The sequence below is a fragment of the Prosopis cineraria genome, unplaced genomic scaffold (assembly GCF_029017545.1).
Source record: "Prosopis cineraria cultivar Desert tree isolate PC_DT_omini unplaced genomic scaffold, ASM2901754v1 PC14, whole genome shotgun sequence".
Lineage (NCBI taxonomy): Eukaryota > Viridiplantae > Streptophyta > Magnoliopsida > Fabales > Fabaceae > Prosopis > Prosopis cineraria.
In genome coordinates, this window is record NW_026555345.1 from 22,220,381 (window position 1) to 22,241,192 (window position 20,812).

The 20,812-nt window shown below is 33.1% G+C and overlaps 1 protein-coding gene across 2 annotated transcripts; it reads right to left on the bottom strand.

Moving 5' to 3' along the window:
* Positions 1–3,152: 3,152 nt before the first annotated feature.
* LOC129292907 (UPF0613 protein PB24D3.06c) lies at positions 3,153–15,008 on the bottom strand. Of its 2 annotated transcripts, XM_054930608.1 has the most exons (10): positions 14,563–14,703; positions 14,222–14,432; positions 13,387–13,463; positions 13,074–13,179; positions 9,750–9,842; positions 9,573–9,638; positions 5,140–5,285; positions 4,417–4,525; positions 3,947–4,011; positions 3,153–3,574 (listed from the first exon to the last, which is right to left on the bottom strand). In XM_054930608.1, exons 2-10 carry the CDS (start codon positions 14,276–14,278, stop codon positions 3,427–3,429), a joined length of 867 nt encoding a protein of 288 aa, XP_054786583.1. In that variant the 5' UTR covers positions 14,279–14,432; positions 14,563–14,703; the 3' UTR covers positions 3,153–3,426. The 2 variants fall into 2 exon arrangements, with proteins under 2 accessions (XP_054786583.1, XP_054786582.1); XM_054930607.1 differs by lacking the exon at positions 14,222–14,432 and having other exon boundaries at positions 14,563–15,008.
* Between the last annotated feature and the right edge of the window lie 5,804 nt (positions 15,009–20,812).

Below are 20,812 nucleotides of genomic sequence, written 5' to 3' on the forward strand. Positions count from 1 at the left end.
AATTAATTATTTTTATAATATATTATATCCATCTGAAATTTAAACGGACGCTTAACCTTGTACAGCGCAATCGGAGGAAACACGTCATCATACACGAGAGTCCCTCGCAAGTGTGAAAGCGTGCATGCATTGAGGAATTAGGACAGGCCAGGACAAGTTACAGCATCATAACGTGGGGACCACCAAAGGTTATGCTATTATGCTGATTCCTCTGCCTACAGCTGTCCATCAAATGCAAGGCTTCTGTCACAGATCCCAATAATCAACATTCACAACGAGCCAACATTGCAGATTTAAAAATACATTCAAAACAAATATTCTTTTCATTTAAAAATATAAAATATTTTTAAAAAAATTAAATTTTAAAAAATATAAAATATTTTTAATTTTTTAAAATGTAATTATTTTTTTAAAAATGTCCCTATTAATAATAAATTTATATTTATTATAAAATATTTAATAAGAGTAAATATGAAAAGATAAGATTATTTAAAAAGTAATTAATTACTTTATTGAAGGGTAAAATTTAATTAAAAATATTTCATATTTTTTAATATAAAAATATTTAAAATATAATTTTATCAAATTCAATAAATAGTTAAAGTTTTTAAATATATTTTTATCAGATATAAATTAAAATTCAAATAGGTACATAGTTGGACGGAAGAGGGGTCTCTTCATTTTTTTCCCTTCCTTTTCCTCCACTTCCCCCATCCCCACCATTCAAATTATTTTATTAAATAATTTTTTTAAATGATAAAATTAATGAATGATGGGAAAAGAAAAATCAAAAGAAATGGAGAGACCCACTTCTATAGTTGGACACAATACAATCACAATGCTTTGTGAGTTGTGTGATTGTTTAGACCTCTTCAAGAATTTACTTTAATCCCCTATATCACTTGTAAAAATAAATTGATAGTTCTTTCTATAAATTATTTTATATGAATATATGAATAGTTAATTATTGTATTTTAATTTTATCCTTTTCCAATTTTCTAGGAGTAGGATAAAATGTTATTTATACAAAAAAATATTTTTAAAGATGACACATTTAAATTGTAAAAAGATTCTCTTTCAAATAATATTAACAGTTTGACTAAATGCATAAATGATCCTTACTTTAAACAATAATAATGACAAATTATAGCAGTGCCAAGTAGTATAATATGATAAACATTTCCATTACATTCATCTTCACTTCTTTAAAGATACAAATTAATCTATATCATTAAAATTTAATTTAAAAAGTTCAGATTTGCGGTGAATGAAAAATACAAGCATAGACCAAGTCAAAACGAAAATGAAAGGGAAGATGCATGAAATATAGTTTCAAATAAACAAAAAATTGTAAATTTAGCCTTGTATATTTGAAGTGATTGTTTATAAAAACTATATTAAGTATATAAGATTAAGTTCATAAATCTTCCTCTAAAATAAAAATTTATGAAATTGACAATTAAGAACCCTACTAAGTTACTCATTCAAATTACAGATACACAATTATTGAAATTTCGTTGAAACATTACTTTTCAAAAATAGTTTATCTGAAATTCACCACTAGTGCTCTGCGATTTCATTAACACTGGTGAGAAAAAGAAAGGTTCAAATTAATTTCACAAATTATGAGAATGTCATAATTGAGGATGATCAGTTGTGCAATCTAAATAAATTAGGCTAAAGTGTATATTTAATTCTTTAATTTTATATAATGTTTTAATTTAATTTCTTAATTTTATAAAGTATTTTTTCAATCCTTAGTCCTTTAACCCAAATATCATTAATTTTAAATGATTATTTTTTTAGCTAATCATTGTTATTTTAAAAAATTAAACTTAATATGTTAATATTTGAGAATGTTTTTTCAATATTTGAAAGTTCAATGTTAATTTTTTTTTGGTTGATGAACCTTTCAATATTAAGGTTATAAGACTAAAAATATATTTCATAAAATTAAGAAATTAAAATAAAATTTTGTATAAAGTTAAAGGACTAAAAGTATACGTTAAAGGATCAAAGGTGCACTTTAGCCAGATAAATTATTTGGGAAAATTAGGTAACCCACTTAAAAATGAAATGTCTCATTTAAACAATTAGATGTATTAATTAATGTTAATAACTTAATGAAGTTTTTGCCATTTTTTCTGAAAGTTTCTTTCATGGTATATATTTTTTTAATTGCTTATAAGTATCTTTCTATTAAAGGCAATCCCATTCAAGGCATGATCAAATACTAAACATAAGCACCTTTTTTAATGAGAATTTGAATATTAATTTGCTATATTATAAGATACTAACCACTTTTTGTTAAGCCTGACTCTTGTTGGTTCATGATATACATTTTTGTCAACATAACCATTGTATTCATAGGCAGTTAACAACACTTAAATTCCATACACCTTTTTCTACGCCTTCAATCTTCCTTTTCTTGCACAATCCACAAGCATTAAGCTTTATCTAACTTTCTTTCCATTCCTCCCACCATTATCTGCACATTTAATACTCTTTTTAATTTTTATTATAGAACACTTTTAATCATTTCATGTATGATAAAAACAGTTATTTTTTCTTAATATAATAAAAAATAATATGAACTTTCATTTATACCCATAATTTTAAATCATAATACAACTATATTAAATATTTTCACGCTAATCGAGAAAGCATAAACTTAAAAAATAATTTAATTATTACAAGACATCCTACATTTTAAATTAAAAATTATTTCTAAAAAGTATCCTACAAATAAGACCAGAAGGAATAATATTTAAGTATCAAAATGATTTTCATCTATTTTCAAATAAAAACTTTTAAATTACTCCCTTCATTTTAAATTATAAGACATTTTTTAACAAAATTTTACATATCAATAAATCTTATTAAATACCCTTAACGACCTTATTTTTTAAACAACAACAATATAAACTTTCAAAAATATTATTTAGTTAATATATTTAAAAGAGAAAGGGGTAGAATTTAAATAGAGAGAGAGAAATGATAATATTGAAATAAACTTATTTAATAAAACATTAATATTCTGAAACTGTTTTATAATTTGAGACAAATAAACTACTTTTCATGGCAATGTGAATCTGTGATAGGAAGGAAATGTAACTATCTCCCTAAGTATCTCTTGACTTTTGTAAAACTAGTTTGAGTAACAAGAAATGTGACATTGAGTTTAAATTCCGCACCACGTAGTTCTTACATAAAGACTGTGAAAATATATCAACATGTATTAACTTGAAAAAAATATAAAAGGCTGAAAAATAACAAGCGCCACAGCAACTCAAAAAGTAGAAGAAAAAGAAAAATCCCGAGAGAGAAAAAAAATGAAAGATGAAATGATGGTTGAATAGAGGAAAGAAAACGAGAGCGATAAAGAAGGGCAGGTGAATAAAATTAAGAGTAATAAAAAAACAGAGATTAATTCCAGGGATCATCCCAGCCTTTAGGTCCGCCTCTTTTGATGAAGTCAATGATAGCATGGACAGCTTCTGCCACTCTGTTAGAGAGGGAATGATTCCCATGTTCTATCTCTACTTTTTCGGCCCCTCCCAACGCTCTGCATAATCTGCATGTTTTTTTAATGCACCCAATCAACATATCAAACAATAGTCAATATGCTTCCTCAGGTTCTATATATACTTCTCTGGCCTTTAACAATTATTCACATACCAATAAAATTCTTATTTTCATAAAAATATATATTGTTCTCTCTTTTTACCTTAAGTTTCAATTTATGATGAGCGAGAAAATAGTTATAAATTTACAAGCACCAGAATCAAGATAATATATATATATATAGGAGCCGAGGGAGTGCCTAATAACTCATTCCTCTATGACGCAGGAGATACTGCTTGAGATAGATTACAGCGCCCTGATCCATGGTTATTGCATGAACAAAGATTATGTGCATGTCACTAGACAGGATTAGATAATTTACCGCTCAACCAGTGCTCTCTTATCGACATAATCTGGCACATATTCATCAGCCATCGAAAATATAACCTGCAAAACACCATGGCATTTCAAAAATATCAACCCTCCCCCTTTGCCAAGTAATTCTTAATTATCCCCCTCCCTCTCTACCTTAAATTAGAATACCAATTAACTTTATTTTCTTAGCACTGAGTTCACTTACATGCATTTTAATGACTCAAGGCATCTTTTCATGACAAATGCCAACATCAACTTATACTTTCCTAATTTCCATTCAGGGCAACAAAAAGAGCTGCTGTTAATGAGTTGATAGTAGCTATCTATGCAAGTCCATCAACTAAAATTTCAAAAGCAGTATCCCTTTCATTTTGAAAGAATTCAATTTCAGCAAGATTCAATTTTAACTCAAGGATGTATAGTTTTGGGATCTCACTAACCAAGCACCCAGAAAAAGACCTAGAGAGACATGCTTACCTGGCAGTGCGTGCAAGACATGTGCCCAAGTTTCATTTTCAACTGATCCTCACTAAAGTCGGAACTGAACATATCGTCATCACCATTATATGAACAAAGGGAGTGATACCTGCAAAAGTATTGGTTCTTTATAACGGAAGCAATAGCATGAGAAGACAACAACCTTTTCTATAGCTTCCACTCAGTGCCTAACTACGGAGAGGTAGAGGAGGCCGAAGAAGGAGGGCGAAAGGAGCAACAAAACAAAAATAGGAGTGACCATGGATCACAGAACTAAGATCCCGTCCCAATAGCTCCACCAAAATACCATGCCCATCAGAACCTAAGCAGGTAAAATTCTTAATGCCAATCCCATAATCCCAATGCCCCACATACCACCATCTTAAACGAGGTGAGGTTGCCTTTCCCTGTTCTCAAAACCAAAAGCATCCTTTGCAGGGATCAATTCACACAAGTAAATTTGTTTCAACTATCAAATAATTTATAAACTTCAATGGAAAAAAAGGGCTTGTTATAAAAGAGGAGAATTTCTACGTCAAAATTTGCATATGTTTAGACTACTTGAGAAGCAACAACCTGCTTTTATAATTGACAAACATACATCAATGTCCAAATATTTTGAATTATGCTACATTGGAATTCAGTAACAATTCTGCGTCAGTTCCAGTCAACGCATATTTCAGTACGTGCTGTTCTTACAACACTAATGTTAAGCAAGCTCACCTATAGGCAGTTATTGGCGCAGAAGAATCTGCTTCTCTTGGCATTAAATCAGAAGCTCGCCCTTCTCTTATCATACTAGCAGCTAAGTCAATCATAGAAGCTGTCTTGGGCAGCGTAGCCTGATATTCCCGATCACTAACTGGAGCCTGGTCATTTTTATTGGCATAACCAAAATAGTTTAAGTGAGAGAACAGAAGCAATTGCAAGACATAACACTCTTTATCCAATAAAATAAGAACTAATTAAAGAGAAAGAAAGTACAACTAGAGGGAGGGTGAGATGTCCTCCAATTCTGAGAAGCTAAAAAAAAAAAAAAAAAAAGAGCCAAGATACCTCAAAGTAACAAAGGTAACCAAACCAATCTCTCCGCATATCAGAAATGGACATTCCCCTAGCATACCATGGAAAAACCACCAAAAATTGAAACCATCTAATTAATGAAGGGGGATATACGGCTTTGAAGATGTAGGCATCCCACTCCATCAATGCACACAAGGAAACTACAAAATTGGCTCAATGCCACAGGATACTGGCCTCCCTATCCCTATTAAAACTGTAAAATGCATCCAGGGAAACTGCTCTGAGATGAAAGAACAAACCCAATGCTCACCAACAGTTCCAAACAAATTTTAGCAAGAGAAATATGCATGGTGTAGGAATGAACCAATCATCGTTTCAGTGCTAGAACTGCACGGCACAATGATCAACAAGGGCATGTTTGGTTGGACAGAGGTCCTGTTATTTGGTTTGGTTGGAGAAGAGAGCACAGGAGGGATTTTAATGTCTCATTGCTTGGTTTGGAAGGGGAAGGGAGGAGAATATATCTAAATTGACTATTATAACCCTTCCAAGTTTAAGTTCTTTTGTTCTCTCTCTCTCTCTCCCACTTCTTTTTCTTTTCTTAAAAATGGACGTGTTTCTAGTACAAAGAGGTTCTTCTCCGTATCATTGAAGGGGCTGCAATATGAGAACACAGCTGGTTTATAGGGACATTAAGGGTACTTGTGGAATTAAGAAAAAAAGTGAGCATGTTTTAGAAATTATACAACTCCGCCTATGTTTATAGCCGGTCCCAAGCCCGGGTAAAGGAGGAGGGTTGTGTTAGGCCATCAACAGCCAATGTAAAAATTTGTTGAATCTATCATGAACATGGACAATAGACGTTATAATGTTAATGCTAGGTCGTTGCCCGTAAGTAACGCGCTGCATGGCTCGAGTACAGTGATAAGTGAGTTAGAGCCACTGCATCGGCGCCCGGATGTAGTGTTAAATGAGCAAGGGCTACCGCGTCATTCTGGACGCACGCGGCTAAAGAAGTTAGTCCATAAGAGCAAAATTAGATTTGGTACTTGGAATGTTGGGACATTAAATTGTAAATCTGTAGAGGTTGTAGGGGTTATGATTCAAAGGAAAATCAATATCCTTTACTTGCAAGAAACAAAATGGCGTGGAGAAGGAGCTAAGGATATTCAAGGTTTTAAACTTTGGTATACAGGAAAAGTAAGTGCACGCAATGGAGTAGGCATCATTATAGATAAGGAGTGGAAGAAGAACGTTGTAGAAGTTAGCAGAATTGGAGACAAAATTATTTCTTTAAAAATGATAATTGGACGTGAGACTGTTAATATTGTTAGCGCTTATGCACCGCAAGTCGGGACAGAAGCCAGTCTTAAGGAATTATTTTGGGAGGATCTGGAGGGGTTGATTCGACACATACCACAGAGTGAAAAGATTTTTATTGGAGGAGACTTTAATGCGCATGTCGGGAGGGAAGCTGGTCAGTATGCGAGGGTGCATGGTGGTTTTGGTTTTGGAGAGCTAAACAATGAAGGGCAAACTCTTCTTGATTTCTCATTGGCGTATGATTTTAAGATTGCCAACACTTGTTTCAAGAAGAGAGATGAGCATCTCATCACTTACAAAAGTGGAGCCTCAAGGTCGCAGATTGATTTTCTTTTGGTTAGGAACACAGATAGAAAACTTTGTAAAAATTGTAAGGTGATCCCTGGAGATGCTGTAACGACACAACATAGGGTCCTAGTCCTTGATGTGTGTATTATGAGTAAAATCCAAAAACGTCGACAAGTAGTAACACCAAGGATTAGGTGGTGGCAATTAAAAGGTGAGAAGCAAGATATTTTCAAACGAAATCTTTTGGATAAAGGAATTTGGGATTCTCAGGGAAGTGCTAACATCATATGGGAGGATATGGCTAAAAAGATACGGGAGGTTGCAAAAGTAGTTTTGGGAGAATCGAAAGGTTCTGGTCCGAGAGATAAGGAGTCTTGGTGGTGGAATAATAGTGTACAGGACAAAATCAAGTATAAGAAGAACTGTTTTAAAGCCATACATTTGTGTAACAATAAGGAAAATTGGGAGAGGTACCGTATGGCTAAGAAGGAAACTAAGAGAGCTGTGGGTGAAGCTCGTTCCAAAGCTTTTGAAGAATTTTATAAGAACCTTGAGACGAAGGAAGGAGAGCAAAATATTTATAAGATTGCCAAGAGTAGGGAAAGAAAATCAAGAGATCTAGAACAGGTAAGGTGTATTAAGGATGAAGAGGGAAGAATTTTAGTTACAGATGATGAAATTAAAAATAGATGGGAGACTTATTTTTCTAAACTTTTCAATGATGGAGAGGATTCATCTAGTAACTTGGAGGATTTAGTAACTGGTGAAGGAGAACAAAATTTGTCATTCTATCGAAAAATACGTGATAAGGAGGTAAAGGAAGCTCTTAAGAAAATGGCAAATGGTAGAGCTAACGGACCTGATTGTATATCTATCGAAGCGTGGAAATGTTTAGGTGAAGAAGGGGTGAGATGGTTAACTAAGTTATTTAATGTGATTTTACGGTCCAAGAAAATGCCTGATGAGTAGAGGAGAAGTACATTAATTCCTATTTATAAAAATAAAGGAGATATTCAGAATTGTACTAACTATAGAGGGATTAAACTCATGAGCCACACAATGAAATTGTGGGAGAAAGTAATTGAGCACAGGTTGAGATTGGAGACAAGTATTTCTGAGAATCAATTTGGTTTTATGCCAGGTAGATCAACTACAGAGGCGATTTATCTACTAAGGGGATTAATGGAAAAGTATCGTTGTAAAGATAAAGATCTAAAAATGATTTTTATTGATTTGGAAAAAGCTTATGACCGTATACCAAGAGAAGTGCTTTGGAAAGCGTTGGAAAAAAAGGGAGTACGGATTGCTTATATTAAAGCCATACAAGATATGTATGAGGGGGTAAAAACTAGTAAAAGAACGCCTAGTAGTCAAACAAAGAATTTTCCTATAAAGATTGGACTACATCAGGGATCATCTCTGAGTCCTTATTTGTTCAACTTGATTTTAAATGTTTTAACGGAACATATTCAAGAGGAAATCCCGAAATGTATGCTCTTTGCGGATGATATAGTTCTTATAGTAGAGACAAGAGAAGAGGTTAATTGCAAACTTGAGTTATGGAGGAGGACATTGGAGTCGAAAGGTTTTCGTCTGAGTAGAAGTAAGACGGAATATTTATACTGTAAATTTGGTAAAGGACTATTTGAAAATAATTTGGAAGTGAAATTGGGAGATCAAATTATACCTCAAGTGGAAAAGTTTAGATATTTGGGAGCCATTATTCAAAATGATGGCAAAATCAGTGGAGATATTTCACATAGAATTCAAGCTGGGTGGTTTAATTGGAGAAAAGCTAAAGGAGTTATTTGTGACCGTAAGGTGCCTAATAAACTTAAAGGAAAGTTTTATCGTACTGCTATCAGACCGGCAATGTTATATAGTAGTGAATGCTGGGCTCTAACGGGACAGCAAGAGCATAAAGTTGGAGTAGCAGAGATGAGAATGTTACGATGGATGTGCGGACATACACGTAAAGATAAAATTCGAAATGAGCACATACGTGAAAAAGTGAGGGTGGCACCTATTGAGGAAAAAATGGTAGAAAATCGGTTGAGATGGTTTGGGCATGTACAAAGAAGACCAAGGGAGGCACCAGTGAGAAGAGTGGAACATATAACTTTGAGTCCGATTAAGAGAGGTAGAGGAAGGCCTAAGAGAACACTCTTGGAAGTTGTTGAACGTGATCTCTTAATTAATAATATTTCTAAAAGCTTAATAAATGATAGAGCACAATGGCGTCTTGCAATCCATGTAGCCGACCCCACCTAGTGGGATAAAGGCTTGTTGTTGTTGTTGTTTCAGAAATTATACATAAATTGGATGCTCCCCCTCTAAATCCCCCCGATTCATGAGGGAAGAGCCTCTCCTTTTTTTTTTTTTTTAAAACAAACAAGCACAAGCACAGGGAAGCAAAATCCCCACCCTCTCCTCGCCCCTCCCCTCCCCCCAGAAAAATAGAAAGAAAGAAAAACCCCTCCAACCAATTACAGGGCAAGTGTTTATTATTAATGAGCAAGTACCTGTAGGATGGCAGCACGAACTGCACGGGAGCATGCAGCATTTGTGCGCATATAATGCACAATATCCTAAATAACATGTCCAAATTAGACATAAGTTCATTTCACCTGCTCGCCAAATAATAGTTGCCACAAAAGAGTTGAAGTATGGCTCAGGATTTAAATGCAATAATAAATAACCTGACAGCCAGTACTATGTCCAAGCAGTATCACACCTTCAGAATCTTCTTTGTTAATTAAATAATTTATCAGCTGATCCAGCTCCTTGGCATCCTTAAAGATGAATTCAACCAGATATCTTAAAATTCAAGCAACATCACATCAATCTCATCAATAAGATGGAAATATAAGCAACACACTCTCGAGTTAAACTCTCCAGAGAATCACAATATAATACTGTTAAAAATAGACATTAAAAATTGAGAATATAGATACAAAATGGCTGACAACAATAAAAGTCCAATATAAAGAACGACAAAATACTGTAAGAACATCTCAGGTCACATTCATCAAAGACTAACAGGTCGTTCGAAAAAACAAAATGGAAAGGAATGGAAAGAAAGTAGAATAGAACAAGGTGATTTTGTGGATATGAAATATTGTGTACTTGAATAAAACAAGTAATAATAAGGATAAATAATGTTAAATAACGATAACATATAGATTTTATATTTCATATCTTTTTTTCACTTGTGGTGAGTGGAAGGACATAACTTTCCATGGGTCAAACCACACAGGCCAGAGATCATGCCATGTTACTGGGCTAGCTAAGAAAGAAACCAAAAGTTTGAGTTACCTATACCCATTTTATTGCCCAAATTTCAGATGTCAAGATTGATATTACCTCAATTGTTTCTACTATTTATTCATATCTTTGAATAAGACAGTCAAGAGTCAACCAACCTATGTATGATAGCAAAAATCTTGCTTCCATAAGCATCTATCCTTGGTGTATCACAGTGATCTCAAGTTGAAGCTAGAAATGCTTAATAATCCACTAACAACCAAAAAAATGCCACATAGACAAACTTTATGCAGGCGATAGGGCAACACTTTGATTCTTCAAGGCATCACCTACTCTAAGTAAAATTTCCATCATGTATCTAAGATTTTAATTATTTGGACAGTCAAGTTTTGCCCGGATGATAAATGTATTTAACAACAACAATAACAACAACAACAACAAGCCTTTATCCCACTGGGTGGGATCGGCTATATGGATTGCAAGACGCCATTGTGCTCTATCATTGATTAAACTTTTACAAATATTATTAATTAAAAGATCGCGTTCAACAATTTTCAAGAGTGTTCTCTTAGATCCTCCTCTACCTCTCTTAATAGGACTTAAAATTATACGTTTCACTCTTTTCGCTGGTGCCTCTCACAGTCTTCTTTGTACATGCCCAAACCATTTCAAACGATTTTCTATCATTTTTTTTTTTGCTCAATAGGTGCTACCCTCACTTTTTCACATCATGCTCATTTTGAATTTTATCTTTACATGCATGTCCACACATCCATCATAACATTCTCATCTCTGCTATTCCAACTTTATGCTCTTGCAATCCTGTTAGAGCCCAGTATTCACTACTACATAATATAGCCTATCTGATAGCAGTACAATAAAACTTTAAGTTTATTAGGCACCTTACAGTCGCAAATAACTTCTTTAGCTTTTCTCTAATTAAACCACCTAACTTGAATCCTATGTGAAATATCTCAATTAATTTCGCCATCATTTTGAATAATGGCTCCTAAATATCTAAACTTTTCCACTTGAGGTATAATTTGATTTCCTAATTTCACTTCCAAATTACTGTTGACTAGTCTTTTACCAAATTTACAATATAAATATTCCCTATCTTACTTTTACTTAGACGAAAACCTTTTGACTCCAATGTCCTCCTCCATAACTCAAGTTTACAATTAATCTCTTCTCTTGTCTCTACTATAAGAACTATATCATCCGCGAAAAGCATACATATGAGAATTTCTCCTTGAATATATTTTGTCAAAACATTTAGGACCAAGTTAAACAGATAAGAACTTAAAGATAATCCCTGATGTAATCCAATCTTTATAGGAAAGTCCTTTGTTTGACCATCAGACGAACTTACACTAGTTTTTATCCCCTCATACATATCTTGTATAACTTTAGTATAAGCAATCCATACTCCCTTCTTTTCTAAAGCTTTCCAAAGTACTTTTCTTGGTATACGGTCATAGGCTTTTTCCAAATTAATAAAAATCATATATAAATCTTTATCTTTACAACGATACTTTTTCTATCAATCCCCTTAGTGGATAAATCATCTCTGTAGTTGATTTACCTGACATAAAACCAAACTAATTGTTAAAAATACTTGTTTCCAATCTCATCCTATGCTCAATTACTTTCTCCCATAATTTCATTGTGTGGCTCATGAGTTTAATCCCTCTATAGTTAGTACAATTCTGAATATCCCATTTATTTTTATAAATAGGAATTAATGTACTTCTCCTCCACTCGTCAGGCATTTTCTTGGATCGTAAAATCACATTAAATAACTTAATTAACCATTTTACCCCTTCTTCACTTAAACATTTCCACACTTTAATAGATATACAATCAGGTCTGTTGGCTCTACCATTTGCCATTTTCTTAAGAGCTTCCTTTACCTCCTTATCACATATTATTCGATAGAATGATAAATTTTTTTCTCCTTCACAAGTTACTAAATCCTCCAAGTTATAGACAAACCCTCTCTATCATTGAAAAGTTTGAAAAAGTAAGTCTCCCATTTATTTTTAATTTCATCATCTGTAACTAAAATTCTTCCTTCTTCATCCTTTATATACCTTATCTGTTCTAGATCTTTTAATTTTATTTTCTTATTCTTAGCAATCTCATAAATGTTTCGTTCTCCTTCCTTTGTCAGTTTGTCTCAAGACTTTTATAAAATTCTTTAAAAGCTTTAGAACGAGCTTCACTCACAGCTCTCTTAGTTTCCTTCCTAGCCATACGGTACTTTTCCCAATTTTCCTTATTTAACAAAAACATAAAATGTGAATATATGTTGCATGAGGTCATAGGCATTAAAATAACAGAAGAATAAATTACTTTGAGTATTTGATTAAAAAATAGAAAAAAAATAAACATATTGACCAGTCTTTGTTTAATGACCTTAAAAAATTTCTCCACCAAAAAAGAGCCAACATTTTCCGTATACAACACACCTCAAGTCTATATTTTCATGTAAAATGAATATAGTAGTGAAAGACAAGGGCAACAAACTTTGGAGTCAAAAGAATACCTTGACCTGAATGTTAGCAACTTTAGGGAGGGGTTTGCTTAAGCTAAATTAATTTTTCACCACAATGATTGAATATAAGTACAAAGACAAAGACCGGAAATGTTGCTTATGATAAATAATGTAAAGGAGAATGACATTTTCACTGTAATTTATTTGTAGAATATTATAGTACTACTGCTATAATAGAGATAAGGATTAAGTAATAGTTTACTTGTTGCAAGCTGGAGGTGCCATATCCACTACATGAAGATGACATGAGAAATTGAACTAGAGACCATTTCTCACGGTCTAGAGCAATTGCTAGAGGTTCCAAATATCTGCAAGAAGATAATGAATGGATGTCACATGAAAACGCTTCATTGGTTCACATATTTGCATGCAGTCAAATTTGTTCATGGGATGTTTTGATTCAAAGAGGTTATCAATCAAATGACACAGACAATATAAACTCATCCTCATACAGACCAACCCTAAGAGATAAGAAAACCTATTGATAGGTTGAAATTTTAAAATATTCAACATACGCTGTGGCAAGAAAACCATCAGTCAATCCACCAATGAAAATAACTTGTTGTTTGTAGTCACCAGTCTTAAATGCAACCTGTAAATAAAAGGAATCACCAAAAAGCTGTCACCATTTTATGTTCTGAAAAGGCATGGTTCACAAGGGAAGATCAACTAGAAGAAAATCATGCCTCAACTTTCTGAAGAAGCCTCTAAAGTTGTTCAAACAATAAAGCCATTTCCAGAATTAAGATTAATTATTTTCAAAGACAGACTGACATTCAGAGGGAAAAAACTCATAAGTACTATTTAAATTGAACGTCCAAGTGTGCACGGCAAAGAACATACAAACATGTGAAATGCAAACCACCACTGCTGTTACAATGAACAGCAGTAATATCTTCATTATAAAGAGCAATAAACGTTCACATTGAAAGCCCCCAGCTTTACTGCAACGTGTTTTAACATCAAGGAAAAAAGGCAAAAATTCATCATATTGCAAGAATATATAGAAAAGTTCTGCTGGTGCCCTTCTTCATTACCAAACTAATAAAATTTTAGACAATGAGGCACGTATGAACCTCTTAACAATTAATCCAACCGTTCTCATCTTGCAAAAAAAAAAAAAAAAAATACTCCACTTCCCGTATAAATGATATAAACATTCATATCATAAATGGTGCCTAATGTTAAGTATTGTTGAGTCGAAAGATTCAATTGTTCGGCACCCAAAAATGAAGCTTCCTGCATTTATGGTTTTTTTGCTTTCTATTTCTTCCATGAAATTACTAAAATGCATTCGTAGACAATAGGATACTTAATGTTTCTATAAAGTTGCTTTTGTTGCCTCAAGACCTGACCACATGCCCAAATGTCCTCTGATTGTTCCATTACTCCCAACGCAGCGACCATAAAATGGAATTGGTGCAGCAGAATGTCTCAATCTCTGGGAAATGAGAGATTTTGAAGACAACGCAGAAGTGGGTGCTAACAATCAACAGTGATTCAAGCTCAAGCACACTTCAAGGGAAGTGAACAATGATACTAAAAGCGATCCAGAAGACTACTGAAATGAGCAAAACGCTACATTTAGAATGCCTGAGACTAAATCGTGCACCAATTGAAGTCAAATCCGAAGTTTCAACTCTCAATCCTCACTTCTCAAACTGTAAATCAACAAAGCATGAAAGAAGTACCTGAATAGGATTTGGACCGTACTTGAATAAGACCCCTCGGAACTGATTCTTTCGGACAACGGGACCGGCGACATCACTGGTGCTAGCAGTGGAGTTATTCACCATCTTGACACTGCGTGATCCGTCAGAACGGCCTCGAACAATTCCGGAGAACCACGACGTAGAAGATGAGGATGATGACGATGATGAAGACAAAGAAGACAAGGTGGAAGAAGTCGCCGAGGACAGGGAAAGATTCATTTCCTTAACGTCAGCTCGAAATTACAGCCATGATCTGAAAGAACTTACGGCCTCTAGATCGGATTATTCGCCAGATTTATGGATGAAGTTTGGATATAGATCTTTCGAGTCCAGAGTGAAGAAACGGCCCGATGTGGCACTCGACTCTGTCACAGTCACTCATTCAATCATTTTCAGAGCGGCGAGGCGTTACCATCGAAAAATGACTAGTTTATCGTTAGAATTCAGAAGTCTGAATCAGAGGTTTCTGATGACGTGTCGAGCATGTAAAAGATACGTGTTTTCTCAGCGCGTGGGTGTCTATTTTGTTCTTTTTTTTTTGTGTTTGGGCTTTCTCTTGTGATCCAACATCCATCATATCATAGCTAGGAAAAAGCTTGAAGATCAATTAAAGGCCCAACATCTATTGGGCCTCAAAACTATAATAAACAGTCTATTTTCATACTAATTAGTTAAGTTGATTTTAACAACAGGGATCACTCAATGTTCATCTCATCTAAATTGTTCAGATTTTGTAAAAAAGAAAAAATTTCAAATTTAATAAAAATTATTTAGATATTATTTAAATATTATTCAAAAAATTCAAGAATAAAATTTAATTTATCTAAATCTTATTTTGATAATGTAAAGGAGATATAAACTATATGCACACCTTTAAAAATGTACATTAGATTAGCCACTTGATTTAGCTTAAATTCTGGGACAGATGGGGTATGAAATTATTCTTATTTAAATTATACAAAATTCTATATAGTATAAAATTTATTAAAAAACAATATTATTTATAAACTATAAACAATACAAATCACTTTCATGCAAAACTCATGTTTCTATATTTAAAGAAAAAACTTGGGAGCTTGTGGTGAGCCATGGTTCTTGTGAATTTCACATTGTATTTTCATGCATGGACATAGGGTAATATGTACAAGATAATAAATGTTAGGATAAAATAATTTTTCTTTACATTCTTAACATGGAAAGGACAAACAATAACACACACAAGATAGTAAATTCTAAAGTAATTTATGTAGGAATAAAACATTGAGAAAATTGTAGAAAGAGAGCTCCTCGAGAGACAAATTATTGTCAGGGACCAAATCCATTTTAAGAACCAAATTGATCTTAACATTTAGAAAACAATGTAACCAAATGACTGAATTGCCCTTTTATGTTAAACAAACAAAATAAAAAAAAAGATTCGCCACACATAATTGGAGAATCACCAGAGAGACGAAGCAACAATTGGCTGTGACGGACAGTGTCGATGGAGGAGCAATTGGTGGTTGGCAATGTGAGCAAGGATATGGTCGAACAAGGTTTAGGAAGTGTTGCACATTAGGTTTGAAATTTCATAGATCTATCTCTTGTCATAAAAATTTACTGGCCTATGATAGAGGCACAACACTTTAGTTTGCTTTCCTCTTCTTATGAGCTACTTCTGAACAACATAATAGAATAAAGCAGAATAATAGCAAAGGCAACCAAGAAACTTGAGTTCTAGCGTATAGCTTGAGTTATTATGTGGGATAATGTTTTCATTATATTGTTTATCATTAAAGTAGAATGAGAACAAGGGATTAGCAAACGACCAGTTATTATATCATGTAATTTCTTTATATTTCATGAAATTATCATATATCTTAGCCTTTACACCTCCATGAGTAGTTAAGTTACATGAAAATTATAACATCCTAGAAATTTAAACTTGATTAATTAAGATTAATGAGGGTAATTAGTTTAATAATGTGGTGTGTGACTAGAGAGGTCTAATTTGTATAATTGATTGTGATTTTAGCCTTTAACATAGGTCTGAAGTGAAGTAAGGCTATCTGAGCATTAAAAGGTAAGAAAGGATTGAAGAAGGAACTTCTGTGCCACATGCTGCGGTGTGAGGAACATCAGCCATGATGCATAAAGGCAAGTAATGAGGGATGAATCTCTCCATGCCATGCATAACGAAATCTTACTTAAACCAGTTTGTGTTTGTTTGAAAAATTAGAAGAAAGGAGTGAAGAGAAAACGAGAGCACGCCCATTACTTTGTTAGGGCACAAACTTAGGGACCATTAGAGACATTTTAGAGATTTCTAACTTACAAGGTAAGTACATTATGTCTTTCCCTTTTCTTTCCTTCTATTTTCATAAAGGTTAAAGTTAGGGTTTGAGTTGAGAGAGTGATTTTCGATCTATACGAGCTATGTGTCCAAACCTATTGACTAAAATGGATATAATGAGATTTATTTAGAGTATTTAAATCCCACATTTATGGTTTTGTGAGTTTTTAGAGGTTGGGAACCATTAGTACCCGAAAATGACAATAAATAAGGTTGTTGGGAATGTTTGATGGTTATTAATAGTAGTTTAATGGTCCATTAATGACAATGTAAGTTGTTGGGATCTAATAAACTCATTGAGTATAAGGGGTAGTGAGATTATGACTTTGATAAAAAGGAGCATGTGGAGTATTAATGTTGAAAATTTACCTTTGACCTCTGAAAAGTTTAAGGTAACTAACTAGTTTGTTTTATTAGTTATTTGTTGAATGTGATTATTTAAAACTTGTTGGGTATTTGAAAACTTTTTGGTGTAAATTTTTGGCAATGTGGTGATTGTATGTATAATATTATGCTGAGTTATTTGGAATAATGATATGCACGATTATTCTCATGACCCATGATGATGGCTTACGAATATGATATTATGGAAATGAGCATTATGTGATATTTAACATATAGAGTATGTAGGAGTGAGAAAATGATGTGAATGTGATATGAGGTTATTAGTTGTGTTAAATTAACATATTTGGTATTGATATGTGCATAGTATGATTATTGGTGAGAGTTTCGCCTAGGGGGAGAAGTAGATTAGTAAATCTATGTGGTATTGGTGGTTTATCTTTTGAATTGAAAGCTTGCCTTAACACTGATCGTTGAAATCAAGAGGTAGCCTTTGTCCCATCATTGGATTAGTACTGTCTTACTTGTTCTATGAAAGACTTAAACATAACTAGTCTTTACCGATGCATGAAGAGGCTAGATTAGGGGTATGATACTCCATGGTTGTTAGTATTGAGGGAAACAATAATATACAAGTGAGTGAGTTAATCCTAACCTGGTATCTCCTCATAAGTGGAAAGCTAGGTTGGTCTGAATTATGGACGTAGCCACTGATAGCCATAAGTTTCATTTCAGAAGTAATAGGAGGATATAAGGCTGGCATTGATCATGCATGTAGTTCTGGCAATATGATTGTTATTATTATGGTCCAGTATGTTTTAGGGGCACATGATTGTTATTTTTATGATCTTAAGATGTATTTATTTGTGATAAATCAAATGATATGTGTTACATGCCCAATTACAAGGTTATTATTATTGTGACTAAGGCTATATTTGCTATATGTGCATGATATTTGAAATTATTTTTGTTTGCATCCATTTTTAATTGATATGCAATTGTATAGGTTAGGTTGACTTTAGTTATTGAGTAATTATATTCACCTCTCATTCTTTAATATTTTTATGACCTAGCTCATCAGATCAAGATTGAGAAAAACAACCAAAGGCATAGGATTTTGAGTAAATCCTATTTGTTGGCCTCTTAGTTTTATTTATGGGTGTTTTGATGGTTAATTTGCCAACTAGTACTCATACCATTATTTTGAGCTACTTGTATTATAAATGAAAAATACTATATGTATTTCATGCCTTGAGTTGTTAACATGTGTTTGTAAAGCTTGTATAAGGCCAAAATACTAGTACAAGTAGGGTAAAGTGTGATTAGATTATTTTGGATGGTTATTTATGATTTTATACAAGTTATCTCCCCCTTCTTGTTTCTATAAATCAAGGGGTTGAGTGACAAATTTGTGTGATATGTGTATTTGATTTGCTATGGCGTGTTGCACAAGTAAATAACCCATTAAGCATAGTCTAAGGGTTAGTATAGGCTTTTGGCACATTTGTTAGAGTTCGAACACCTTGGATGTAAGTTAATGTGAAAAAAGTGTGAGTTTTGTATTAGGTATCCAACTTTTAATAGAAAAATAATTTGATTATGAAACTTTTACCATTAGCTTGAGCTAGAAGAAAGTTCTCTGGAGATATTTAGATCACCTCAATTGAACGATGGATGGAGAAATGAGACACGTCAAAATTTCATCCCAGATGCTATCATTTGATAGCAAAATTTGTTGTCAAAATTGTGCAATGTGCAATGATATATGATGCCTCACACTCTGGCCATGGCACAGAGCCAACACACTATAGTGCAAGAGTGTTGAGCTGTAGCATATGTGTTGTTTTCTACACAGTTCACTATTTTAAAGTTATATGTAAATGTTTTGATTCTTTCTTCAATTCTCAGGCTTCAGCATATATTTTGAACTCTAATTTGGAACATTGAAAGTGTATAAGAGTATTTTAAATATTGAAAACTTGGGAATCCATTATATGGTTTGACCAATTTGATTAATTACTTAGTTTGGTGATTGGGGAGAATTAGCATGAGCAATCTTATTAGTTTTTCCCTGGATAATACAAAAATACTATCAATTATCCTGAAAGTCATGGTGAATTAGAATAAAAAAATAATAAAGAATTTTACACATAATAAAGGTGCAAATTTCGTGAAAATATAACTTATTATCCTGAAAGTAACACCAAAGGCAAGTAAATTACAAGGAATTTTCTAAGGATAAAAGTTAGAGGTTTTGGTGTAAGGTTATAAACTTGGGTGTAGGGTCACAGATTTCGGGTGTAAGGGTATAGGCTTAAGATGTAAGGTGCAAGGTGATAGGCTTTATGTAATGTCTACCTTGACATTATGTAGACATACTATACATAACATACCTTTATAGTATTTAAGAGCTAATTATTTCTAGTAATTTGACATGAAAGAAAAAGGGTTAATAAATTATTTTTAATTTAAGTTTGGAATTCTAATAAACCCTTTTAAAAATATTTTTGAGTTCAAACCTTAATTGAAAAATCAAAGTATTTAAATATTAAGAAGTATGAAAATCATACAAGATAAGATAATGAATCAAATTAGAGTTAAAAAAGCTATCTAGCATAATACACAACAGCATAATGCACATCTGCCAAGGCATATGATATAGTAAGCATACATCAACATTTTGACATTACAATGCAGCATTTACATTTTACACCATGAATTTATGATATGGCATTGGCTAAATTTTTGACATGTCCTAAGTCTCCATCTAATATCTAAAAGTCTCCATCTAATATCTAATTAAGGTGATCTAAGTGTTTACATAAAACTTATTTTATGAACTAGCTAGTAGCATGAGCTTCGTTACTAAATCATATCATATTACAAATTTGGACACCCAAAGACAAACTAACCACATTTAAACACCTTTTCACACTTAGGGTGTCCAAAACCTATTTCAAGTGCTAGAACCTCACACAAAAACCTACACCATACTCCAAAGACCTAGAACAACCTGTGCAACATATCACAACATGTAAATACGATCTAAATCTCATTTTCACTCATCAACCCCAATTTCATCAAAAAGTAAGGGGGAGGTAATGATAAATCAAATCATCAAAATAATCATTTACAACCATCAGTTTATCATAAACATACTTGCACCACTATTTTAACCCTAGGTATTAGCAACACATATATTTTGACATAAGGCATAAAAAACAACTAACCAATCACAAAAGCATATAAATGGTGCAACTCATCCACATAATGGTCCTAATTGGCAATATCATAATAATTGTACGTTATCAAAAAAAATGCAAGGAGTTATAATAAGAAATCAATTTTTAAGCCTCAAGAGCCTTTCTCTTATCCTGTCTAAAGCTAGCACCCATAAAATGTTAAATGAGGGGTGAGTACAATCACTTAATAATTAAGGTGGTCTAAAATATGCTTGCGCGAGTCAAATAACGAAAGGCATGTAAAGTGGGCAATTATTAGAAATAAGAAAACATCACTAATCACAAATTAGTCAATGAAATGCATGATCACCAA

What these genes read in the sequence shown, in the direction of transcription:
- LOC129292907 (XM_054930607.1), bottom strand. Translation starts at nt 14,802, where the DNA reads ATGAATCTTTCCCTGTCCTCGGCGACTTCTTCCACCTTGTCTTCTTTG. An exon ending in ACGGTCCAAATCCTATTCAG is followed by an intron (nt 13,464 to 14,562) that starts GTACTTCTTTCA and finishes TTTTATTTACAG; the next exon opens with GTTGCATTTAAGACTGGTGA. An exon ending in TTCGTGCTGCCATCCTACAG is followed by an intron (nt 5,286 to 9,572) that starts GTACTTGCTCAT and finishes AAAAATGACCAG; the next exon opens with GCTCCAGTTAGTGATCGGGA.